The following is a 27,089-nucleotide window of genomic DNA, read 5'->3' as shown; positions in this document are numbered from 1 at the left end:
GATTGAGTCCATTTCTGATAGAAAAACCATTTTTGTGTGTATAGGATCTATGGTGTTTTTTATACCTAGAGAGAAAAGTAGATAATAATTAGATAATCCTCACTAATCATCATTCACTTGGAAGGTATAAATTGAAAGGCAAATGATGTTTTATGACTCAGACCATGAGTAGTCTATAAAAGCATTAACAATTTTTAGAAGAGACTTCTTTCTCTTGACCGACGCTCATCAAGAGACTCCTAGATATAGGCCGGGCCTGGTGGCTCACACCTGTAATCCCAGCACTTTGGGAGGCTGAGGCGGGCGGATCACTTGAGGTCAAGAGTTTGAGACCAGCCTGGCCAACATGGTGAAACCTCATCTCTACTAAAAATACAAAAATTAGCCAGGCATGATGGCACGTGCCTTTAATCCCACCTACTTGGGAGGCTGAGGCACAAGAATCGCTTGAACCCAGGAGGTGGAGGTTGCGGTGAGCTGAGATCACGCCACTGCACTCCAGCCTGGGCAATGGAGCGAGACTCTGTCTCAAAAAAAATAAAATAATAAAGAAACTCCTAGATATAAAGGCAATTTTAAGGGGGTAAGACCAGTTCAGAGATGGAGCAAGTCCTGCTGTGGACTGTCTTTGGGATGGGATGCGTTGTGCACAAAGAATTATAATCCTAGGCAAAGTGTGGTATTTGCCATGGTATCCCTATCAGAGGTGGGAAGCTAGTTCCCCTGAAACTATCTAGAATGGCTTCAGAGAACTGAATCTTGTGGCTTCTTGTTCTCTGTGGACTTTTCATTACATGCTCCCTCTCTCCCTCTTGGTCTGTTTAGGGCAGTGCCAGAGACAGTTTCAGGCTGAAGCTTGTGCAGTTGCATGGCAGGGCGAAGGTCAACCTGCATGTCTGTACGGTAAGTTTCCTCATCCCTGGGTCCCAAGCCTCTAGTTTCTCAGATGGACTTAATACTGAAAAAAGAAAAAAAGATGAGTCAGAATTTAAAGAAGATATTTCTATAGTTCAATTGTGCCCAACAATTTGTTTTCATTTTTCAATCTACTGGTATTCTCACTTGGTTTGCAAATCCCTATAAGCCCTGCCTGTAAATTCCCCTACAGTAAGGGATAGTTGACTATATTTGTGCTAATTATTCAGACAGCCTAAACCAAGACTCCAATTCACAACTGGATTACAGGGAGGTACCTACAGCCACTCCTCTGCGGAGGTGAGATGCAGACAGGTGCCCCGGTGCACTGCATTGTAAGTTTTGCGTATCTCTCCCAGGTGAGCCCCAGCGTGGTATGTTTAGCCCCTCCCACAGGTTCACCTCCCTGTCCTCCCCTGACTGAGACCCAGTAACATTCAGATGCACTGATGGACACCCCTGCACCTCTTGCTCGTATATTCCACCCTGACACCCGTCAGCGAGCCCGTGGATGCTCTCTTCCTGTCTGCCTGGCTGAGACCACTCCCCCGGCGCTGCCTTCCATGTGACCCCCTCTTGGCATGCAGTGACTCCATCTCTTTAGGACCTGTGATTGGAATACACTGCTTTCCTGAACCTCTCCTTTGTCTCTTCTTTTTATTTATTTATTTATTTAATTTTTTTTTTTTTTTTTTTTGAAACAGACGCACCCCCCGTCTGCCAGCCAGGCTGGAGTGCAGTGGCGCAATCTCGGCTCACTGCAAGCTCCACCTCCCGGGTTCACGCCATTCTCCTGCCTCAGCCTCTCTGAGTAGCTGGGACTACAGGCGCCCGCCACCACGCCCGGCTAATTTTTTTGTATTTTTAGTAGAGACGGGGTTTCACCGTGGTCTCGATCTCCTGACCTTGTGATCCGCCCGCCTCGGCCTCCCAAAGTGCTGGGATTACAAGCGTGAGCCACCGCGCCCGGCCTATTTATTTAATTTTTGAGATGGAGTCTTGCTCTGTCACCTAGGCTGGAGCGCAGTGGCACGATCTCGGCTCACTGCAACTTCCACCTCATGGGTTCAAGCAATTCTCCTGTCTCAGCTTCCCGAGTTGTTGGGACTACAGGCACATGCCACCATGCCCAGCTAATTTTTGTATATTTTTTTTAGTAGAGTTGGGGTTTCACCACATTGGTCAGGCTGGTCTTGAACTCCTGACCTCAGGTGATCCACCTACCTCGGCCTCGAAAAGTGCTACGATTACAAGCATGAGCCACCGTGTCCAGCCTCCTTTGCCTCTTCTTGTGGCCGTGCCTGACGGACCATCTGACTATCTCATAATATATGTACATATATACACATACACAACACAAACCCCACACCAGGCCACCTGGGTTTTTTCACAAATCTGTGTCAACATGAGTAATGACACCCAGCAAATCCTGGCAGGCAACCACGTCTTCTATTTACGCTGACTGGAAACAAACTCACATTTTCAGCAAGTGGGACAGGAGGAGCAAGTGCCTAAGAAGTGTTGGGTCTTGGTGGCTGGAAAAACCACATGTCCCAGAATTCTGCCTATTGGGTTGGTCAACATTACTGTGTGGGAAAAGCGACTTGAGGGGTCCTCCCTCAGTGAGGAAAAGTGGATGCCCCTTGTCTTAGCATAAGATGGATGAACTGGCGCTTCTCTCCTGACCCCGCTCTTCCAGCTGAGAACCATCACAAGGGAGGGGGTAGTTCTACGGGTGAAGCCTGGGAGGGAAGAATGAGTGAGAAGGTGGGGCCCCAGAGGTAAATCCTAAAGGCTGAGAGTAACTAAGGGGCTTTGGGTAGCCTGAGGGTACTAGAGGCTTAGGGCTCTTGGAGCTGGAAAGGGAACAGAGACAGAGCCAGATGAGTGCCCAAAGCCACCTTGTCAACTTAGACTTCAGAGGGCTCATCTCGCACCCACCTCCAAACCCTCTCTTCTGAATTTCAAGGTGGAAGGAAAACTGTCTTTCTGTGACAGCGTCTTCCCCTCTTTGGAAATCTTATTTGACATGGTTATTTGACTCATGTTCCCTTTGGTTATAACATTCATTTGGTCAGTTCAACCTGTTTAAGTTTCTATCCAGAGCCAAACTCTGCTTAGAGTAACAAGGAAACATCATAAGTGGCCCTCGTGGGGCTGGTGCAAGAACCAGCTTCTCCTGGAGACACACCCAAAGAGCTTGGCTTCCCTCGGCCCCTGCCCCACTGCTCACCCAAGCTGGGATTCCCCACTCTCTGTCTCGTTTCCTTCTCACTTTGCTGCTAAACCAGCCACAATAAATCAAGAATCTGGAGTCTGCAAAGAAAAGGATCGGGGAATCTCTATGAAAAATTAGCAAAAGGGGTGTTCGGGGACATTTTTTATTGTGCATGGGGACACTCTCAGTAGGGTGTATGATTATTTTGATTCTAATACTGATATTCTCACATTACAACTGAAAGCTAATTTTGTAGTTTGAAGTGGTTGATACCACAGACTTCCATGACACCCAAGAGCAAAATTTCATCATTGCCCAAAAGCGAGCAGGCTCCTGAATGATCATATGACCATTTGGAGTCTGAACAGATATTTATGAGTCCAGACTTCCGTTTCTAAGACTCTATCGAGAGAGAGATTTGGGGAACGTTTTGGTTTATGATAATGAAGTGTCAGGCTGAGGATGTGCCCCCAAGTCCTTTCCTTCTTTACAAACCCACAATGGATTAATCATCTATGAATCTATGTGTCTATTGTAAAGAATTCATCTAGTTTTTTATTCTTTGATTTATCTTTTGGGATAAAACTCATTTTTCCCCATGGACAGACAGTTTAGAGACTGGAAAGAACAAAAGAGATAGCTCTTTGAGAATGATTGAGTGTAATTTATTAAGATAAGTGTTGCTTTGTGTATACAAATACACCCAGGCAGCGGTAAAAACAGCACAGAAATCAAGGCAATCTTAGAAGCATTTCAAGAAGGTCTAACTATCTTCACTCCATTTTGTCGAGGTCATGACGTGAGTTGTAATCGACATAGAAGGCTGCGTGGTTGTTACTTTTGTTGGTGATGATTAAATGCAGGCAGAGTCACAAAAAACTATAGAAATGTGAAATACTCACAGGCAGGTGACAGGTTCAGGTCATGCTTGTGTCCTATTAGTCAGTGGCAGACAGAAGTGGAAAGCTTACCTACAGCTGTTACCTGTAGCAGTTTCCAGAGGCTGGGCACCCTGCCTAGCAGCAGCATTGCTTCTGGCAGCAGCACTTCTGCTGGCAACAGCCCTTCCCACAGCCATAGCCACATGAGCTGCAGGTGCGGCGGCAGCAGCAGATCACGGGCGTGCTGCAGCAGCCCCCACAGCAGCCGCGGCAGCAGGGGCAGCAGCTGGAGCAGCAGCCCACCCGGTAGCACCTGCAGGTGGTGCAGCTGCCACAGCCACCACCACAGCCACCACCACAACCACCACCATAGCCACAGCGGCGTCCACCACAGCCACCACAACTTCCACAACCACAGCAGCCCATGGTGTCAGTAGAGAGGATGCAGATGAAGTGAGGACAGAGGACTCAGGAGAAGTGAGGAGGTCTGATGCCTCCTTCTGCTGGGGGAGGCCCTTATATACCAACTCCGGAGACAGGAGAGGGAAGGCACATGACCACTTCCTTGTTGTCATTTGACTTGATGTACATGGAAGAATCTCTCCATCTCATATTGACTTTCCTTCAGACATCTTTGTCTTCACTACATTTTCAGTTTTGTTAATTTTTTTCATAAAACTGTATTCCAGTATAAGTTAAAAAGGCCTAAAAGTTCTAGGGAAGCATTCTGGGAGCTGAGGTGTGGTGAGGCTGTCCTTAGTAATGACAGCCTTCTCCTTCTTAAGCTGCCCTGGGAATATGCGCCATGTGCATAGGTCCATGAATTGTTAGCGGGGCTTACAAACCCCACACAGCACCAGGCAGTCCCTGCACCAAACAATCTGAGAGCTTCTCAGCGATAGGTACAGTGTTATTGAAGGCACAGTCCGTGACTTCAAAGGGCTTGCAATAGTAAGTAACACTGCAAGCTGGGAGGTGTAAATGGCAACAGATTCAAAGGTCACTGCCAAAGTCAGATGCCATCATCCCATTTATTGACCAGTGAAAGCACTGGGGCTGCTCCCTCCCTCCTCATTTGAAGCACATCATTGTGATTTGTCTTCTGCACACCATGTCTTAATGATTATTTCAAAAGCAGAAATCAATCCTCTTAGGAGTCTGCATTTTGGTGATGTAATTCTTGGTCTGGTTCACTGTAAACTCCACCTCCCGGTTTCAAGCGATTCTCCTGCCTCAGCCTCCCGAGTAGCTGGGATTACAGGCATGTACCACCATGCCTGGCTGAATTTTGTATTTTTAGTAGAGACAGAGTTTCACCATGTTGGCCAGGCTGGTCTCGAACTCCTGAGTTCAAGCAATCCTCCTGCCTCGGCCTCCCAAAGTGCTGGGATTACAGGCATGAGGCACTGCGCCCGGCCAGGAATTCATTTTTGTCCTTGATTAGGTGATGTCAATTGATGGCTGAGAGAAACAAGTCTGTGCTAAATAGCCTGGCCTGGTCTCCCTAGAGAGCAGGCTGTTGGGCTATTTAGAGAGCGCAGGGTGGGAACATCGAGGGACGCATGGTCCAGAGGTCAGAGAAGCTTGCTGAGCTGAATGAAGGCCCAGCATGGGGAAGAAAGGAGTTTATGGCTCCAAGGAGAAGCCTGTGGCTGTGGATCATGGTGGAGTGTGAGAGTTTGTGACAAACAAGGAGCCTGTAAAAAAGGCAAGAAAAATATGAGTTTAAGCAGGGTCTTCTCCATGCATGCTGAAGTAGAGGCTTCTGGCAATCAGTCAGTGCTCAGCAGACAGCAGTCAGCATCTCTGCTGCAGATGAGATTATCCTCCAACTCATTTTGTAACAGGCTCGCAGCCCAAAGCCTGTTTTCCCAGCTTGGTAAAATTTTTCTTCAGAAATTTGAGCAACAGAAAGTGCTGCCACGTCCCTATGGCTGATTAGAGTTGTTTATTAATGACCCCAAGCTGTCTCTGTGGTATTTGGACTAAACAGAGTATTTTCAACTTGTCAGAGAGTTGCTTGAACTGGGGTTGCGGGGACAGTGGACCTAGAGATACGTGAATAGGTTTGAAGTTATTAATGAGGCAGAAGCAACAGAATTTGGTGAAAGACTAGAAATGGAACTAAGAGAAAAGAAAGATTCAAAGACAATTTTTAACATGGATTCGTATCTTGATGGATACGGAGCAGTGGAGGAAAAATGCAGTTTTATTTTGGTGGATAGTTGGTGATCAGGCAGGGAGAATTATGACTTGAGTCTGGAGCATGTGACATTGGAGGTGTCCCTGAAACTCCAAGGGGAGAAGATGGAATGGAGAGTGCCTATTGATGGATTTTGTAGTCTGCAGGAGAGTCTGAACTGGAGGCACCCCGTGGAGAAACCAACCAGGGAATAGGCATGTGGAAGTCTACAACGTGGGTGTGAATGTGAGCACTCTGGGAGGCAGGACAGAGTGAGAAGGGAAGGGAGTGTTGCTTCAAGCCTTATCATAGACAACTGTGAGGGGAAACAAAACAAAAAAAAGAGTCATTTACTATAAAGATCCCTTCAGAAATATAGTTGGCAAGTGACCATTTTTGCAAAAACGATGTGTTTTATTTGGATGCTCTTATTTACTCTTTTGCATCTCGGGAGTTTCCATGAAAGGAGGGTGATTTCCTGGAGAGACGCCATGGCAGAGAGATGGAAAAGCAGCTGGCAGCAACCTTGGGTTCCAGCTTAACCCGAAGTCTCAAGGATTCAAGTGGTTTCTGAGAAAATGAAGATCCTCTCCTACATGTTAGCATCTCTTGGCTTGCTTTTAATCTGGTTTTAACAGAGACAAGTGAAAATTAGCAAATGTTTTGGGTCAAATATAGTCCATAAGGATGTAAACAAGGAATAGTCCTAGATAACCTTATCATGGAAACTGCAGTAGCAACAACAAGGAAGTGACCACTGGTCATGCGTCCTGGGTCATTCCCTCTTCCTTTTCCCAAGATGGTACATAAGGGCCTCCCCCAGCAGAAGGAGGCAGCAGACCTCCTCACCTCTCCTGAGTCCTCTCTGCTCACTTCACCTGAGTCCTCTCTACTGACACCATGGGTTGCTGTGGTTGTGGAAGTTGTGGTGGCTGTGGTGGTGGCTGTGGTGGTGGCTGCGGTGGTGGCTGCGGTGGTGGCTGTGGTGGTGGCTGTGGCAGCTGCACCACCTGCAGGTGCTTCCGGGTGGGCTGCTGCTCCAGCTGCTGCCCCTGCTGCCGCGGCTGCTGTGGGGGCTGCTGCAGCACACCTGTGATCTGCTGCCGCCGCCGCACCTGCAGCTCGTGTGGCTGTGGCTGTGGGAAGGGCTGTTGCCAGCAGAAGTGCTGCTGCCAGAAGCAATGCTGCTGCTAGGCGGGCCCCCGGCCTCTGGGCAGGGGCTGCGGGTATCTGTCCTATAGGTAAGACTTCCATCCTTCCCGTCCTGTCTGGTCTCCCCCTCCTCTATGGTCTTGAACTCTGTTGCTGTTTTTCTTTGGTGTTTCATGTCTTTCCGTCTGAAAAGCTTCCAAACTAATAGGAACCATCTCATGGAAAAATATGAGAACAGCGCAGCAGCTGTGAAACTGTCCAGGTCAGTGACCTCAGGGAAATGAAATCACAACTCCTCGTGTTTGGTCTGAGGGACATGCTCATGGCTATGCAGCTCTGTCTTAGTTCCATTTTTCCCGTCGGCATGCGATGCTTCTTTTGTTTCTTTGCTTTTGTGTTCTTAGTTATCACATAACAGTGTCCAAATTTCCTAATAAAATAAACTAAGTGCCCATAAAAAGTTCTCTTTTTGCCTTTCTTCCATTTGATCACACTGAATTCTGGTTTGTCTTTTTAGAAACTGGAGAGATATTTTATCTTTTTTATCTTGGAACAAAGCCTTTGAAATGCTTGTGCCATGGCTCATCCCTGTAATCCCATCACTTTGGGAGGCAAAGGCAGGAGAGTCCAGGGGTTCAAGACCAACCTGGGCAACATGGTGAGACCCCAGTCTCTACAAAAAATACAAAAATTAGCCAGGTGTGGTGGTGCGTGTCTGTAGTCTCAGCTACTCGGGAGGCTGGGGCAGGAGGATCACTTGAGCCTAGGAGGTGGAGGCTTCAGTGAGCCGAGATCACGCCACTGCACTCCAGTCTGGGTGACCCAGCAAGACCCTGACACACACACACACACACACACACACACTAAACAATAACCAAAAAAAAAAAGGAAAAAAGATGAAAAACACTTGCGATGGCAGCGTTGCAGCAAAGGATCATGTAAGAAGCTGCGGCCGGGCCTCTGGGGACCAGTCCTGCTCAGTGACACATCATATTGCCTCAGAACACGCCTGCAGTGTGTCTTCCTCCCTGGAGATCCACGGTCCCTGTTTTTGTTTTTGTTTTTTTTTGAGATAGAGTCTCACTCTGTTCCTCAGGCTGGAGTGTAGTGGCACGATCTCGGCTCACTGCAACCTCTGCCTCCTGGGTTCAAGTGATTATCCTGCCTCAGCCTCCCGAGTAGCTGGGACTATAGGCATGAGCCACCACGCTCAGCTGATTTTTGTATTTTTAGTAGAGACAAGGTTTCGCCATGTTGGCCAGACTGGTCTCGAACTACTGACCTCAAGTAATTCACCTGCCTCAGCCTCCCAAGGTGCTGGGATTATAGGCGTGAGCCACAGGACCTGGCCTGGGGCCCCTGTTTTATTGATGTAAGATGACACAGCCCTTCAGTGACAGACCCACATGCCAAGCTCAGGCGTTCCAGTCAAGAACAAATATGGGATTTAATGGTGGGTAAACTCAGCTGGGTTTCCCTGAGTTTTTTCATTCATATGTTTCATATTCTTCTTTCTTCTTCCTCCCATTCTGCTGTGTGTGAGGTTTTCTTCTTTTCCTTTTTTTCCATACACTGCAACATTTCGTGGAAGACATTTGAAATGTTTTATTTATTTATTTATTTATTTTGAGACAGAATCTTGCTCTGTCACTCAGGCTGGAGTGCAATGGTGTGATCTCAGCTCACTGCAACCTCCACCTCCCAGGGTCAAGCGATTCTCCTGCCTCAGCCTCCTGAGTAGCTGGGATTACAGGCGCCTGCCCCTGTACCTGGCTAATATTTGTTGAAACATTTTAAAACCAAATACATTCGATTGTGGAAAAATTCTTCCAGTGACACCGTCTTCTCTACTACCTTTAGTAAAAGTAAGAAATGAAATCAGGGCCTAATAAAAGAAAGCCCGTGGGAAGGGGGTTTTCCTTTTTTGTTGTTGTTGTTTTTTTTTTTTGAGATGGAGTCTCGCTCTGTCGCCCAGGCTGGAGTGCAGTGGCGCGATCTCGGCTCACTGCAAGCTCCGCCTCCCGGGTTCATGCCATTCTCCTGCCTCAGCCTCTCCAAGTAGCTGGGACTACAGGCGCCCGCCACCACGCCCGGCTAATTTTTTGTATTTTTAGTAGAGACAGAAACTTTCACCGTGGTCTCGATCTCCTGACCTCGTAATCCGCCCGCCTCGGCCTCCCAAAGTGCTGGGATTACAAGCGTGAGCCACCGCGCCCGGCCGGCGGGAAGGGGGTTTTCAAACATCTTTGAAGGAGGAAGGTCTTTTCTTCAACGCTCCAGTTTTACAAAGAGCATGTTGCTCTTTCCTTTCCCTTCCTTTTTTCTTGTTGATTATTTTCTCCAGCTTCCACACATTTTCTGACTGTCAAGATTCTACGGTTCTGTTCGCTGTAGAGACTTCAGGCTGAGGAGATTTGGGATCAGGATGGTTTCACGTTTTCACACATTGATGCGACCTCTGTTCAAAACAGGAAAAAGAAAGTTTGTTTTTGTGTTATATACACAGGATAGATATGTGTATATAACATATAAAAATAAAATAACAACATAGCTGAACTAAAAGCCAAGACATCTATCTCTGTGGATCACAGACTGAAAATGTAAAATGCAGGGCTGGAGCTGTGGGCTTGCTGGGTTCTGGGTCACAGGCATGGTGTGCGTAGGATACAAGAGAGGCCAAATACCCCATGAGAGTGGGGGATCAGAGCCAGTCTCACTTTTGAAGATAGGTGTCAGAGTGGGGCCCCCTTTGTCTTGGAATAAACGTGCTGTCCTTGCTGCCTGGGGCTGTGGATTCTGAACTGCTAACCCCTTACACCAGGTGTCCCCAAACACCAGGCCACAGACCAGGACTCACAGCAGGAGGTGAGTGGTGAGCAAGTGAGTGAAGCTTCATCTGTATTTACAGCCACTCCCCATCATTCACATTACCACCCAAGTTCCGCCTCCTGTCAGATAAGCAGCCACAGCATTAGCTTCTCGTAGGAGCACAAACCCTATTGTGAACTCCACATGCGAGGGATCTAGGTTGTACATACCTTATGAGAATGCAATGCCTGTTGATCGGTCACTGTCTCTCATCACTCCCAAATGGGACCATCTATTTGCAGGAAAACAAGCTCAGGGCTCCCACTGATTCTACATTATGGTGAGTTGTACAATTATTTCTTATATATTACATTGTAATAATAATAGAAATAAAATGCACAATAAGTGTAATGTGTTTGAATCACCCTGAAACCATCTCCCCACTTCCCATGGAAAAATTGTCTTCCACAAAACCAGTCCCCGATGCCAAAAAGTTGGGGACCACTGCCTTAGAGAGACTGGAGGATACAGACACAGTCTTTTTTTTTTTTTTTTTTTTGAGATAGAGTCTCACTCTGTCACCCAGGCTGGAGTGCAGTGGTGGGATCTCAGCTCACTGCAACCTCTGCTTCTCGAGTTCAAGCGATTCTCCTGTCTCAGCTTCCTGAGTAGCTGGGATTACAGGTGCCTGCTACCACACCTGGCTAACTTTTTTTTTTTTTTGTATTTTTAGTAGAGACAGGGTTTCACCATGTTGGACAGGCTGGTCTCAAACTCTTGATCTCTGGTCATCCGCCTGCCTCGGCCTCCCAAAGTGTTGGAATTACAAACATGAGCCAACACGCCCAGCCCAGACACAGTCTTTAGACAACAGATTGACCTAAATCCTCAGCAGGCTTGAGAATAATCTATTATTATCCCCATTAGCACTACGGGATGGGGCCTGGGGATGGGACAGGAAAAGACAACTGCAAAACTGCTAGACAGGTAGAGGCAGGCGGTGCTGGGTCGGGGTGTGTGTGTGATTGGGATGAGGAGAGAAAGTGAGAGCTATGGAAAAAAAAACACCTTGCTCTGAAAATTATGACACTGATGGACTTCACCTGCCCTGCATAGCTTCCTGAGCCCGGCTTCTTGATCATGATGACTCTCAGGCTTCTGATGCCCCTCACTGCCTACCTGTAAGTAATCAACCTGCTTCATGTCATTCATTGTGTGTGTGGGTGTAAGCCTCCCTGGACTCGGACAAATTGGTAATCAGTGCACAGTGAATCTGCTCCCCAAAACTGACACAGCAGGCAGGGTCCAGTCTGACAGAATCATGGCTTATTTGTGAAGCAGGGGGCAAAACCCCCCAGTACCTGGTTGAAGGTGGAGATGTCAGCCTGGGGGCACAAGAGCTGGACGGTACTGCTGGACATGTTATGGGTCAGGAGGGGTTATATGTGGGACTTCTGGATGTGAGTGAGCTGGACATGGACTGAGACTGCCAGGAAGGAACGTGGAAACGAGATTGTGGTGCACGGTCCCCTGATTGTTGGGCACTGATGGGAACATTCATTCCTGGGGCTGGAGAGCTCAGGAAGAGAATGCTCAGATGGACCCTGAGGCACCTGAGAAAGATGTGGAAAGAGGTACTCAGGTCCTGAGGCGTCTGAGCAGGAACCAACCATGCAATGCAGGCTGCCACAGAAGAGGAGACTCTCTAGCTAAAGGACAGGTATGGACATGGTTCAGAGATGCCTTTTGCAGCCTGGTTGATGTGTTTGTTTGATAAAAGGACATTGCAGACCCAATGTCTCGGGCTGAATAGTGTGGTTAGATTGAGGCCAAGGTCTCTGGGTCTCCACTGGAGGTCAATGGCGCTATACTCCAGTCGATACAGAAAGGGAAAGAAGGGGAATTCAGACTTTTCTGGGGTTCTTGGATACTGGAATCCATATGGCAATATTTCCAGGACCCCTTAGGGGAAAAATTAACCTGGTGACATTGGGAGGTTTGAGGACAAACATGGTGAACTGTGGTGCTTATCTGCCTCCAGGTGGGGCCCTCGGGCCATTTTGGGTGCTGGTGACCATGGTTCCTACCACTTCGTGTATTACAAGCACTACCATAGGCTGCTTGTGGCACAGACCATCACTGTGGCCTGAGGGGGTACAGTCCCCTACAGCTAAGAATTTGAGCTGTAATAGTGGAACATATCCACTGCTGCTGGCTACCTAAGCTCCCAAGCCTGATGGGTTATTCAACAAAAGCAGTACTACAAACTAAGTGAAAAAAAGTACATTACTTGTTTAAATCTACATCAGTCAGCGTTCAACCTGAGATACAGAACAAAGAGGAGACATAAATAAAGAAATTAATTTTAAAAAGTTGGCTTCCATGGTGATGGAGGATGGTAAGGCAGTCCAAAATTCACAGGACAGGCCATCAGAATGGGTGGCCTAGGACTCACAGGCACAGGCTGAAGCTCCTGAACACAGACAGAATCTCCCTTTTCAGAGGAACCTCAGCACTGCTGGTAAGGCCTTTCCCCTGATTGAATCAGGTCTACCCAGATTACTGAATCAGGTCCTCTAGGATTGTATTTAAAATCAACCGATTGCGGACTTTAATCACATCTGTAAAACACTAGCATGACCGAGGTTAGTGCTCTTAGATGGTCCCACTCTTTTGGTTTTCATGTTGTTTTGGGGGTGGACTTGAATGTGTTGAAACAGTATTTTGGGTTTCATTTGCTCACTGAGGCCGTGTAGATGGTTTGTTTCAATCTGTTCCATTAAATAATTTGATTGTACCCAGTTCACTGGCCGATGGATGTGGTTTTGATGGGGCCCATGATGGCCCAGTCTTTCATGGCACCCAGTGTCATCAGTTATCAACTCATGGCCAATCTTGTTTCATCAATGCCCCAACCATTTACCCTTCCCCCCACGGGTTAATTTGAATCCTGTATTATATAATTTAATAATATTTATTAATTTAATATTTAATAAATATTTCAGTTTGTATTTTTAAAAATAAAGACCCAGAGAGTAGAAATAAAGATTCAGAAAGACTGTATTACAAGGTAAGAAGAGATGCAAATTTAAATATGATCATCATGGCAGGCCTCATTGAAAAGGAGACATTTGAACAAAGACTTAAAGGAAGTGAGTCACAGAGCAAGCCATGTGGATATCTGGGGGAAAGAGCATTCCAGGGAAAGGAAGCTAAAGTGCAAAGATGGTTTCTGAAATACTTAAAGACTCTCAAGGAGCCCAGTGTAGCTGAACTGAGTGAGAGGAAGAATAGCAGAAAATGAGACCAGACAGGTAAAGGAGAGAGCAGGAATATCAGGTGGGATTTGCAGGTTATCCTCAGGCCTGTGATTTTTACTGTGCGTAAACTGGAAAGCCATCGGAGAGTTCAGAGCAGAAAAGTGACATGATCTCATGTATATTGTATAAAGAGCTCTGACTGCTATTTTGAGGCTAGGTTGAGGAGGGCAAAGGATTAAAGCAGAGATGAGTTAGAATGTCTTGCAATAATCCATGTGGAAGAGATAGTGACAACTCAGAACAGAGTGGTAGCCATGGAGGTGGTGAGAAGCAACTATCTCCTAAAATTACTTTGAAAATAAAGAAAAGAATATTTTCTGACACGTTATATCTGAGATGAGAGAGAATGGGAGGAGTCAAAAATAAAATAACTTCAAGGTTTTGGGCCTAAGCAACTTGAAAGATGGGGAAAAACTGTAGATAGCACCGTTTTGAGCAAGATGAGGATTCCATCTGGAGCGTGCTGAATTGCAGGTGTCTACCGGACATCCCGATGGAAATGCTGAGTGGTAAGCAGCTGGATACAGTGGTCTGAAGTTCAGGGGGAGAAGTCAAGGTCAGAGATTGCATGAAACCATCAAAGACTGTATAGAGAAAAGAGTTTGTAAGCACTTAACCTTAGGAGCTCCAGGGTTAAAAGCCTCTGAAAAAAGAGGAGAGGCCAGCAAAGGAGACAGAAAGGAGCATCCAGTGAAGAAAGAGTAAAATTAAGAATGTATGGTGCCCTGGAAGCAAGTATGGAACTGTTTCAAGGAGGAGAGAGTGATAATGGTGACAATGCTACCAAAGGATGAAGCGAGATGCGTGAAGTGAGGCGAGCACTGACGAATGACTGCTGGATCGATACCGGTGATCTGGACAGGAATGGTTTTGGCGAAGTATTGAAGACGAAAGATGGATATGAATAGGTTTAAGAAAAAGTGTGAGGAGAGGAATTAGAGAGACAGGAAGTAGACAACACTTCCATAAATTTTTGCCTTAAAAGGAAGCAAAGAAATGACTTAATCTCACAAACATAATGTTAAGCAAAACAATCTATATAAGAATGACCAACTATATCATATAAAATATTTTTATATATGTGTATGTGTATAAACACATATACATATACGTATATTTTAGAGACAGGGTCTTGCTGTGTTGCCCAGGCTGCGTGAACCCTATAGTGAACTATGCATGTGAGAGATCTGGGTTGCACACTCCTTATGACAACCATAGCTCATTGCAGCCTTGAACTCCTAGGCTCAAGTGATCCTCCTGTCTCAGCCTCCCAACTAGCTAGGACTATAGTAGTGGTGATGAAGTGGTCTTCCCTAGGTACAGGCAGTAAGGAGGAGAATTACCTGTAGAGAATTTAAAAACAATAGTAAAACTGGTGAAGGACCTGTCTGCATTTTATTGTTGCCATGTACCAGCAGTTCTAAATAATGATGGTGATAAAGTATGCTCCCCACCAGGTGGGCTGCTACCCCTCCCGGCTTGGCATGCCACCCTGGCAGTGTCTAATTAATAACGTTTACCTTCTCCAGAACAGTACAAAAATCTTTGATTTTGAACATTCTTCTAATTTCTAATTTATTATTGTCCAGGGTGTTAGTCTTATGTTTTTCAAAACTCTTCAAGATATAAAACGTTACTATTGTTTGACATGGCCAGTGTTGAGATTTACTCACGTGTTTTCTGTTTCACACTCCCTCTTGCATCATATGCCTTCCTTTTGGGGTAATTTTCCTTCTTCCTTGAGTGCATCCTTTAGAAATTGCTTTTGGAAGGGTCTGTTACACTCTTACAGAGTGAGTGTGTCTCACTCACTCCATTTCTCTTTGTCTGAAAATGTCTTTATTTTATTCTCATTTTTTGAAATGTTTTTCTCTTTGTATACGGGGCCCTAAGCTGGCAATTATTTTCCCTAGCACTTTGATGGCATTATTCCATGATCTTTCTGGCTTCCCTTGTGTGCCATTGAGAAGTCATTTGTCAATCTAATTATCATTTTTCTGTAGGCGATGCTCTTTTCATTTTTCTGACTGTTTATAAGATTTCTTTTTCTTTGGTATTCTGCAGTTTCACTGCGGTGTGTTTAGATTTGAATTTCTTTTCATTTACTCTTTTGGAGAGCTGTTAGGCTTCCTAAATCTAATTGATGCCTTTCGTCTCGTCTGCAAAATTCTCCATGGATATTTCTTTGTCTGTCTCTCACTTCTATCTTATTATCTCCCCAAGGAACTTCAAATAGACGTTTGTGAAACTTACTCACTCTAATCTCCATGTGTGTTAATTTTTTTCACTTTCAGCTCTGTGCTATACTCTAAATGAGTTCTTACAGTTTAATATTTTCTTCTTTATTGCTCTTAACTTCTACATAGCTCTTAACTTGTTTATTAAGCTTCTATTCTTGACTACAGTAATGCATCCTTAATAACAGGGATATTTCTTGAGAAATGCATTGCCAGGTGATTTTGTCATTGTGCAAACATCACGTAGTATACTTACACAAACCTAGATGGCATAGCATACTACATACTTAGGCTAAATGGCATAGCCTATTGTTCCTACACTGTAAACTTGTACAGCATGTTACTGTGCTGAATGCTGTAGACAGTTGTAACACAATGGTAAGCATTTGTGTATCTAAATGTATTTACACATAGAAAAGATACAGTAAAAATACACATAAGAGATAAAACATGGTACACCCATATAGGGCACTTACATGAATGGAGCTTCAGGGCTGGAAGTTGCTCTTTCAGGGTCTTGATCCATCACCCAGGTTGCAGTGCAGTGGTGTGATCTCGACCCACTGCAACCTCCACCTCCCAGGTTCAAGTGATTCTCCCTGCCTCAGCCTCCGAGTAGCTGGGATTACAGGCACCTGCCACCATGGCCGGCTAAGTTTTGTATTATTTTTTTTAGTAGTGACAGGGTTTCACCACGTTGGCCACGGTGGTCTCAAACTCCTGACCTCGGGTGATCTGCCCACCTTGGCCTCTGAAAGCGTTGGGATTACAGGCGTGAGCCACCGTGCCCGGCCATTTATTATAATTATCAAGTATTATATACTGTACATAATTGCATGTGCTAGACTTTTATAAGACTTGCAGTGCAGTAGGTTTGTTTACACCGGCATCACCACAAACTCATGAGTAATGCTTCGTGATACAATATCACAATGGCTACGACGTCACTGGGTGATAGGGATTTTTCAGTTCCACTACAATCTTATGGGACCACTGTCCTATATGCCAGGGGTTCTCAACCTCCAGTCCAAGGGCCTGTACCAGGGTCCATGGCCTGTTAGGAACCAAGCCACCAGCAGGAGGTGAGTGGCGGTTGTGCAAGAGAAGCTTCATCTGTATTTACAGCCACTCCCCATTGCTCACATTACTGCCTGAGCTCTGCTTCCTGTCAGATCAGTGACGGCATGAAATTCTCACAGGAGCGGGAACCCTATTGTGACCTATGCATGTGAGGGATCTAGGTTGTGCACTCCTTATGAGAATCTAATGCCTTATGATCTGTCACTGTCTCCCAGGAAAACAAACTCAGGGCTCCCACCGATTCTACATTATGGTGAGTTGTATAATTACTTCATTATATATTACAATGCAATAATAATAGAAATAAAATATACAAAAATATAATGCACTTGAAACCATCCTAAAACCATTCCCCCACCCTAGTTTGTGGAAAAATTGTCTTCCACGAAACCAGTCCCTGGTGTCAAAAAGGGTGGGGACTGCTGATATACATGGTCCATCATTAACCAAAACATAGTTACGCTTCCCATAACTGTAGTTCTATTTTTTACCCCAATTCATGATTATTTTGTTCTATTCTTATGATGTTCTATTTATGTATCTCGTTCTATTCTTATGACGTTATTTTCCTCCGTGTGTAAGCATATTAAGCATTTTATTTTATATTCTAATACTGATAATTCTTCTATGTCAAATCTTTGTTAGTCTGATTTCACTATCTATTACTTCAGTTGGCTTGTTCATGAAACTTTATATCCTTGTATGATTCTGAATTTTTAAAAATCATAATCTCCTATTTGATGGAATTTTATTTGTGGCAATATTTTGATTCTTGTATTGAGGTACATTCTTTCAGAAATCATTTGCCTTTGTTACATATAGGTGCCTGGAGACATTGCCAATCAGGACCACTTTAAACTAAATTTTCAGCTTAAAAAAAAATTTAGCCTGTAGGAATAGGACTCCAGAATTATGTGAGTGCTGGTTTATAAAGGCAAATGCTGAGGGTATATTCTCCAGACTCCACCCAGATTAGTCTTCTTCATTAGGGATTTTCCCCCTGTCATTTTGTATTTTGTTCTGATCCACCATTCACTGAGGATGTGGACCTTTGGGGTTGCCACTGAAACCACAACTCTAGGTTCTGGGGGAACCAGCAGATGCCTTGAGCAACCGCAGAGTCAATGCTTCCTTAGCTATCTGGCTTCCTGTTCTTGCTTTGGCATCTGAGGATTTTGCTTAGTTTCTTACCAGTTCAGCCATTTATTTTTTTAAAATTAAATTTATATCCATGAAATCCAAGGGTTTTGTGGTGTAAAGATTTTTCTGATGTCCAGTCTGTTGTTGCCTAATGAAAGTAAGCCTTTCTTACTTTAATATTTTTTAAAAAGTCTGTTGCCTTTAACAAATAAGCTTTTCTTAATAAAAAAAATTTAAAAACATTTACTGAAATTTGTTTAAATTTCAAACAACCCTAAAGTCCCCATCTTAGTCCATTTTCTGTTGACTGAGAATACCTGAGACTAAAATATTTGTTTAAAAAAAGAAGCTTATTTAGCTCACAGTTCTGGAAGCTGGGAAGTCCAAGATCAGGTGGCAGCATCTGGCTGGCTTTTGGCGAGGGCTTTGCTTTGTGCTGTCATAACATGGTGGAGAAGGAAGGGGAAGCGCATGTGTAGAGACCAAACATGAGAGGCAGCCTTGCTTATAACAATTCACTCAAGTGGTAACTAATCTATTCCCAAGCGGGCAAGAACTTACTTTCAGGAGAAAGGCATTGATCCCTCTTGAATGACCTAATCACCTCTTAAAGACAACACTTCTCAACACTGCCACATTAGGGACCAAGCCTCAGCATGAGATTTGGTGTTGTATTCCAGCCATGGCCCCCCTTCTCCTTTAAGCTCAACCCCTCAATCCCATTCCCCCTAAGGTAATTAATTGCATGGAGACCATCTCCATTAGGATAGAAAAGTAAGAAAACAAGGCAATGTCTAAATGATCAGGACCCAAACTCACTGAAAATCCTTTTAAGGAGTTTATTTTGTTTGAAAATGAAAATGTGGGCCACGTACGGTGGCTCATGCCTATAAATACGGCACTTTGGGAGGCCAAGGTGGGTGTATCACCTGAGGTCAGGAGTTCGAGACCAGTCTGGCCAACATGGCGAAACCCTGCCTCTACTACAAATACAAAAATTAGCCGGGTGTGGTTGCGTGTGCCTGTAATCCCAGCTACTCGGGAGGCGGAGGTGGCAGTGAGCCGAGATTGCACTCCAGCCTAGGCGACAAAGCAAGACTGTTTCAAAAAAGTAAAGAAAAGAAAGAAAATCTGGCCTTTGACTTCAGCTGTCCTTTGAGTTAAGACACCAAAAAATAGTTTATGAAATAGTGGAACCTAAGCCTGATGGACCACACACATCCTGCATTTGAGTCCATAAATACGAAGTGAGAACACTCATCTGGGCTATCTGGACTGTCAAATAGCACATACTCCACACACACTGAAAAATATCCATTTTGATATATGTGAGCCTATTCCAAATCCAGACAAATCCCCGTTTCATGCACTTAAAATAATATCATCACTGTGACGTTTCGGGAGGTAATCTTTCTACGCAGAGTGCCCCTCTCCTTACTAATCCCTTTGGGGATGCAACTAAAATTCCATTTTCATGATTCTAACTTTTATTTAATTAAAGGTAGATTAGAGTACCAGTTATGCTAGCTGGTTAATCTAATGGAGGGTGCAATCAGAGGCCATCAGCTGGTCCCAGAGTGGCTGAGTGCAACGGCTGCCGGCTGTGAGCACTGGGCAGGGTCATTGTGTATTTCCCAGTGAGGAAAATGAAGGCAGAGAAGCACAGCAGCTGCGGTTTCTGTGATATCAAAGGGGCACTTGGCGCCACTGGCCTTTCCCTTTTCTTTTTTGTGTGTACTCCCCAAACTTGGTGATAAGAGTTGCTTTTCATGTCTTAAGCCTCAAGACCATCCAGGGAGGAGGAGGGTGAAGGCAAAGAAATTAGCGAATGACGGAGGAGTCTTACTGTCAACTCCCTTGATCAAGAAGAAATGGGTGCTAACTCATTCTGTTTCTCATTCCAAAAGTTATCGCCGCAAATTAGGGGGTGAAAGTGGGGAAGTGGGGGATGATGAGAGGGATGAAGAGGTCTGGTAACAGGTAACCAAGAGGTGGGTGTTCTGGTGCAAATCTTGTGGGGTGTTTTTACTTCATTTACCTAATTAAAGGCTTATTTTAAAAAATTAACCTTATTTGAGATGTTGTATGGTTATTTACCCACCCCCTCCAAATCCCTCTTATATTCCAACTTGTGAATTTCATCTATTTTTGGAAACAAGATTCTGCCAGAAAATCATTCTATATCATTAGTCAACCACAGTATATTCTTATGCCTTCAGTAAAGACAATTATATCTACTACTCTCTCCATAACCGGCTTGGTGATTATTACTAAATTACTCTTCAGCTTTTTCTAGTTGAGATAAAAATGCTTCTTTTAGCTTTTCTCATGGGCCTCTTCCCCTAATCTTTCAGTCATCTTCAAAGATGTGTCTTGAAACCTCTTTTTATGATCTTCATAAATCCATTAAGACCTTGGAAACTCCATAAATAGCTTATGTTGTGATAGCAGTTTGAGAGATGCTGGGAAAATGAAGGAATCGCTTCTGGAAGTCTGGATACATCCTACTCTTTGCTGAATCTCTGTGTCAGAGAAAAATGCTGATTCAGTTTGTATTTTCTACTTTTTAGATTCCAATTTTAAAAATGGCATTTGGCATCCTATTAGTGGAATATCATGAGCACAGACAGAGTCAATGATGAATGGACATTTATGATTGAGATTTGGGAGTTACTAATCAACGCAATTCCATATTACTGGCTCTTAAAACCTTAATGAAAGCATATTTAATTAGATTCCTACCAAAAATCAATTTTTAAGAAGCACAGCTTTCAAGACCAGCCATTCATAATAACATCTTTTTTTCTTTGTATATAGGAATAGGGTTTGTCTTCTGTTATGCCTTTGAGCTGTATGTTTTTGCTCAGCCTGCTCTGTACCTGGGTAAACTGATCTCTTCTTTAGCAACTGAGCTTTAAAATAGATTTCCATGGAAGAACCGAATTGAAAGTTGTTCCAGCATTGAGGATGTCAGCAGAGACTGGCAGAGAAGATATGATAGCAATACAAAGCTTTTAAAGGAGTGACTTAAATGTATTCCTCTTGGTCAAGAAGGTAAAAGGATTCGGAAACACTGAAGTATCAGGGGATACAAAAGGTAAAGCTTGAATGTTTCTGCCAAATTTTAGATTTGTTTTCAGCTTTTAATGCCTGTGTGACCCCCTGTGTTTTGAAGAAAGAGCAAAAGGTGTTGATTTGCCAAAAAAAAAGACACAAATTTTAAATTAGGTTACACAAAATAGTGGCAGAAAGGAGAATAGAAGGATTAATGGGTCATTTTTATTTCTAATCCTATTTTACCTAATTCAGTTATAGGAATTCATTAATTTCAACTTAGGATATAATGGATTTGTCAAAAAGTAAAGGAAATATCTGGAGCTGATTAATGTAAAAGTCTTTAGAAAAGGTAAGTGCCTCCTAACCATGTTGATTAATGTAAATATATGTTATTTTTTCAATTAGGAAGAGAGAGATGTTTGTTTATTGACAACACTAAAGGCCAGGAATAGTGTGGTTTAGAGGCCAGCACTTGACCTGTGTACGAACTCATGCAGTAAGTCCTATATTCTCCATTTTATTCGTAAGAAAACTGAGACATTAAGAAAATATTACATCTTTAGGGTTTACTTTAAAATAATCTAGAAGCAGGGGTGAGAAATTTCATTGGGAGTGGGGTACAGATGAAACAAGATTGGCCATAAATTGACACTTGTTAAAGTTGAGTAAGGAGAAAATGAGGTTTCATTATACTATTTTTTCAAAATGTTGTATGTATTTGAAATTTTCCAAAATGAAAAGTTTTTAACATGTCACTATAAACATCACGATTCAAAACCAGATTTTGCTGATTTCAAGCTTGTTCTCTCGCTAACATATGATACACAGAATAATTTCTGAAAAACTGAAGAGGAATTTGCCAACCAGATAGTAAATTAGGAATTTAAATTTTATTTTAGAAAGTAATGCTTGCATGTCAAGTAGCCTCAAACAAGCATATTGTATTGAACAAGTGTGTAGTACTGAATCTACATAAATCTTAGTGTTAAGATTTATTAAATGGAAGCAATCCTTTCCTCTGTTGAACAAGTGTGACTACAAAACAGATTTTTTAAAAATGTCCTGGCATTACTTCATTTAATTTTGTATTCTGAAATGATTTCTTTTTGCCTTTAAAGAAGACAGCTTCTAAATATTTTGTAGGAATTCTTATCTATTTATAGATAGGTAAGAATGACGATTTTGTCCATGAGACAAAGTAGATTTACAGAATTTAGGAACTAAGCTTTAATAAGATTGAACTTTAGCTAGGGCAAGGAAAAACCTTTAGCTGTAGCTAATGAGAACCACTTCCACTGGAATGACTTTATGGCTTTAATTTTACGCAGTTCTTTCATTCCTTCACCTGTTTAGTGAAAAGGTCACCTGTTTAATGAAAAGGTGTCTTAAGAAATAGAACCTTAACTACACCCTATTTCTATTTCTCAATATAAAATTATTCTATTGAAGACATCATGCTGAAGGAAAGAAACCAGAAACAAAAGGCCGTATAAAAAGTAATTCCATTGATATGGCATTCTATAATGACAAACTATATGGATAGAAAACCAAACAGTGGTTGCCAGGGACAAGGGGTAGGGAGAGGGGATTGGTGGCAGAGAAACACAAGGGCACTGTTTGGGCTGATGGAACTCTGTTTTATCTTCATTGTGGTGGTGGTCACATAGCTGTACATTTGCCCAAATTCATAGAACTGTACATAAAAAGTGTGAACTTACTGCATGTATATTATTTATCAGTAACTCTGATTTTTAAAAGTATAAAGATAAATGGATATAGATACATAGTTTTGAAAATATGCCTCTTTGTTCATGAAAGCACAGTGGCCCATGCACTTACCTGAATGTCAACAGGAAGCCCCAGTCCTTGGTTGTCAACCACAGTCATAGTCATGATGGGTTGAATCATCAAGGCAATGAAGAGATTAATTCCAAATGCCAGGGCATAGTCTTCCATGCTCAGATTAACTCCAATCTGAAATCTGTCATTGTACAAATGGAAAGAGTTTTAAAAGGATGCACACATGTGCATTCAAATACAAAACAGTGAATTGTGTTCTTCTCAAGGCTTTGCTCTGCTGAGGAAGCCCACGTTTCTATTGACAGTTTCTTTCTAAAAGCTCTTTTAGCAGAGATAGTCTGAAGAAATAGACAAATGGGATGGTGCAATGTATTTTAACATGCCATGGGATGGGATATAGTATGCTAAGAATTTAAAACTAGTTATTCTAAAATTAAACCAAATTTTCAAAATACTCTGCAACTAGAAAACATTCAACATTATTTGAGATAAATATGGCTTAAGAAGTCACTTTTAAAATTAGATGTATCAGGCCGGTCATGGTGGCTCACGCCTGTAATCCCAGCACTTTGGGAGGCCGAGGCAGGTGGATCACTTGAGGTCAGGAGTTTGAAACCAGCCTGGCCAACATGGTGAAACCTTGTCTCTACCAAAAAATACAAAAATTGGCTGGGTGTGGTAGTGCATGCCTGTAGTCCCAGCTACTCAGGAGGCTAAGGCAGGAGAATCCCTTGAACCTGGGAAGCGAAGGTTGCAGTGAGCCGAGATCGTGCCACTGCACTCCAGCCTGGGAGACAGAGGGAGATTCTGTTTCAAAAAAATAAAATAAAATAAAATAAAACAAAAAATTAAACTTATCAATAAGTGAAAACAGGTCAGCATGATGAATTTTTCACTTATTTAAAGATTTAATCACTGGATTGTTGATTGTCTGAGTTAGCAATTTCAGGGTCTAATTAGTAAATATTTCTCTGTAAAATCCACAAATTATTTCCTTTCATAGTTCATTCAATCTGGTAATTAATTCATTTTAAATAATTGTACTGGGATGTTAAATTTAGTCAGTCAAAACTGACATATATAGTTAAAATTCTTCCATGCAATTTAGCTAAAACATTTGTAATGTGAATCTATTTACAAAATGAACCAAATGAAAATGTTAACTATTTTTATGTCCCTTCCAAAATTCTTTACATAAAAAAACAAATACAAGCATTTTAAAACTATGTGATTCAATGAAAGGCATTATTTCCATGCAAGATACTACCAACTAAACATAGCAAAACCCACAAATGACCTTAGGTCCCACACAGTGAATATGACAGGTGGTCCAAATGGGACTTGTAATTTCAGGTCTTTCTTGTTCAGCTAACAATTTTTCCTTTGAACAAATGTGGAACTACATTGATGCTTTTAAAACTTAGATGAAATCAAATGGCAGATTTCCTTTTAGTATGCAAATTATTTCATGTTGGAATCTTGATTTAATCTGTTCAGATGCCTAAGCAGCTTGACAGTGATTTATTTGGTTTTGGATAAGACCTCTACATGTGATGGATTAGAAAAATCACAGTTCTGATGGTGGGATCAGAGTGGCTTTGAATCCTAAGATTTTTAGTCCAAACCCCCAAATTATTTCCAAGATACCTGAAATTACATGTAATCAAACTATCTAAAATCTTATCTTGAAGCTCTGGCTGGGTTATTTCACAGTGGCCCCCACTTGGTTACTGTGGAGACATTGAGCTACCATGCAGAGAACATTGCCTAGGACTAGCCAGTTCTTAGAAAAGTAATTGTTGTGTTTATATTCTTCCATTGGGCATTTGGCAGTAAGTACAGATGAGCCTCTGGGGGATTGTCTGTAATTTAAAAAATAGAACTACCTTGAAGTTTTATTCAATCATTTATATATTGTGTATTATGGAAGTATGAGATTAGCATTTCCCAATTTATAACTTAAAGGAAAGTAATAGGAACATATGCTAAAGCATTAGGTTGTGCCTGTATAACAATGAAATTGTTAAATTAAAAAAATTTCAGGCTGGGCTCGGTGGCTCATGCCTGTAATCCCAGCACTTTGGGAGGCCTAGGTGGGCAGATCACAAGGTCAAGAGATCAAGATCATTCTGGCCAACATGGTGAAACCCCGTCTCTACTAAAAATGCAAAAATTAGCCAGGCGTGGTGGCACGTGCCTGTAGTCCCACCTACTTGGGAGGCTGAGGCAGGAGAATCGCTTGAACCCGGGAGGCGGAGGTTGCAGTGAGCCGAGATCATGCCACTGCACCCCAGCCTGGTGACAGAGAGAGACTCCACCACAAAAAAAAACAAAAAAAAAAAACCAAAAACAAAACAAACAAAAATTCAATAGCTCAAAGTTCTATTTTCATATTGTATGTATTTATGTTGTTTTTTGGAGGAAATACTAACCAAGTGCCTACATAAAGCGAGAACTAGAGGAAACACCAGGGGCATAACAGGGGACAAGCTAGACAATGAGGGCACCTGCGGAGCTTGCACTCCATCAGGGAATAAATTAGGACCAGATAACCCCTTTGATTAATTTTTAATTAAATTGATCAGTTTTTATGTCATGAAAAAAATGCAAAGTAAATATCTTTTTATATAATAACCACAAATTAGGCCAGGCACAGTGGCTCACACATGTAATCCCAGCAGTTAAGAAGGCAGAGGTGGGAGGATCGCTTGAGGTCGGGCGTTTGAGACCAGCCTGATCAACATGGCGAAACCAACATGGTGAAACCCCATCTCTACTAAAAATACAAAATTAGCCAGGCATGGTGGTACATGCCTGTAATCCCAGCTACTCGGGAGGCAGAGGCACAAGAATCACTTGAACCCGGGAGGTGGAGGTTGCGGTGAGCTGAAATCACACCACTGCACTCCAGCCTGGACGATGGAGCTAGACTCCAAAAAATCACAAATTATTTTATGTAAACTTCTGTCACATAATGATTGAAATCATGGATGGTCAACAGTCTTAGAATTTCTTCTAAACCTGAATACTAACTCTTTGCATGAGATAAATTTATTCTACACTTGCTAAATTTATAAGTTGCCTAGAAGTTGGAGCAGTAATTAGATGTAAATGAACTTACAGAGATTGAATTCGCATATGTAGAAAATGATATTTTGTCAGTATGTTGAGTTAGATATGTAAATGATCATTTTATTTAGTGCCAAAGTTCACACATCTATTTGGTCAAGTTCCCTTTGTGTCTCTACTGAGTATGTCTCCAGACACTAAAATACTAGGTTTATTCAATTCTTGCCCAGTAATTAATTTTAAAAATGTAACCCAAATTAATTATGTCTGAAATAATTTTTCTCTTCACTGAACTTACTGACCATCCGACTGAATTGACAAATTAGATAAAAGATGATTGTGCAGGCCTTTGGTGGAAAGCTCTGAACATATTCTCTGAGAAAACCCTAACAGTCAGATAACGAGTCTCATTTTATGGCCTCTTAGAATCTCAGGATTCTCACTATTCATGTGGCTTAACCTTTCACCGCTTTCATGTCCATAACAAAACATTCTGAGCATTTCTTAATTCATCAAAAGATTTTGTTTTTTTCTAAATATCTCACATCCTGACAGTTAATTATTAATATTTTTCTAATTTCCCAATTTGTTTCCTCAGTAGAATGATGTTAACTTGCATCCATCAGTAGAATGAGATTAACATGCAATAGAAACGCAATATGGCTGTGAACCAATATGTTCTGAAATATTCAAGAATAATATACATTTATCTTTTAACAACATGGAAATTATAGTCATGAATAGTAAAAATAACTGAAAAATCCTTATTATCATTTTTACTAACTTTCAGGTTCTCCTTCCTAAGTATAGCCATTGACCATGAAACGAAACTGATTTAGGTTTGGCTAGAATTATTTTTTCCTAATCAAGATATTGCTAAGTGAAAACAAAATATTTAGAATGAATATTGGGGGAAGATAGAGATTTACTTCCTGTTACAGTAAGAAAATAACAAGGTAAGCTAAAAATCATATTTTTCCATAAAGAAAAAATAGGCATAAACTGCTGAAAATCAAATAAAAACAGAAAATCTAAAAGCAATTGCAGGCTGGGTGCAGTAGCTCACGCCTGTAATCCCAACACTTTGGGGGGTGGGATCACCTGAGGAGGGTGGGATTACCTGAGGTCAGGAGTTCGAGACCAGCCTGGCCAACATGGTGAAACCCCATCTCTACTAAAAATACAAAAAGTAGCCGGGTGTGGTGTCTCACACCTGTAGTCCCAGCTACT

The 27,089-nt window shown here is 42.6% G+C and overlaps 3 protein-coding genes across 3 annotated transcripts; 1 reads left to right on the top strand and 2 right to left on the bottom strand.

The window, feature by feature from the left end:
- Nucleotides 1–744: 744 nt before the first annotated feature.
- LOC116809446 (folate transporter-like protein C2orf83) lies at nt 745–22,946 on the bottom strand. Its single transcript, XM_032753310.2, is given in 5 exon segments — nt 745–846; nt 848–875; nt 877–958; nt 18,297–18,369; nt 22,830–22,946. Coding segments are annotated over 5 exon segments (402 nt in total).
- On the bottom strand, nt 4,150–4,440 carry LOC131383284 (small cysteine and glycine repeat-containing protein 1). The gene has a single exon (XM_058437713.1). The coding sequence runs from the start codon at nt 4,438–4,440 to the stop codon at nt 4,150–4,152; it is 291 nt and encodes a 96-aa protein (XP_058293696.1).
- Nucleotides 7,097–7,390, top strand: LOC131383282 (small cysteine and glycine repeat-containing protein 7). The gene has a single exon (XM_058437696.1). It carries the CDS (start codon nt 7,097–7,099, stop codon nt 7,388–7,390), a length of 294 nt encoding a protein of 97 aa, XP_058293679.1.
- Nucleotides 22,947–27,089: the final 4,143 nt, after the last annotated feature.

This window comes from Hylobates moloch, unplaced genomic scaffold (assembly GCF_009828535.3).
Source record: "Hylobates moloch isolate HMO894 unplaced genomic scaffold, HMol_V3 SCAFFOLD_1, whole genome shotgun sequence".
Taxonomy (NCBI): Eukaryota; Metazoa; Chordata; class Mammalia; order Primates; family Hylobatidae; genus Hylobates; species Hylobates moloch.
Note: the sequence above shows the minus strand (reverse complement) of the source record. Positions and strands in the feature narration are given on the sequence as shown.

What these genes read in the sequence shown, in the direction of transcription:
- LOC131383284 (XM_058437713.1), bottom strand. Translation starts at nt 4,440, where the DNA reads ATGGGCTGCTGTGGTTGTGGAAGTTGTGGTGGCTGTGGTGGACGCCGC.
- LOC131383282 (XM_058437696.1), top strand. Translation starts at nt 7,097, where the DNA reads ATGGGTTGCTGTGGTTGTGGAAGTTGTGGTGGCTGTGGTGGTGGCTGT.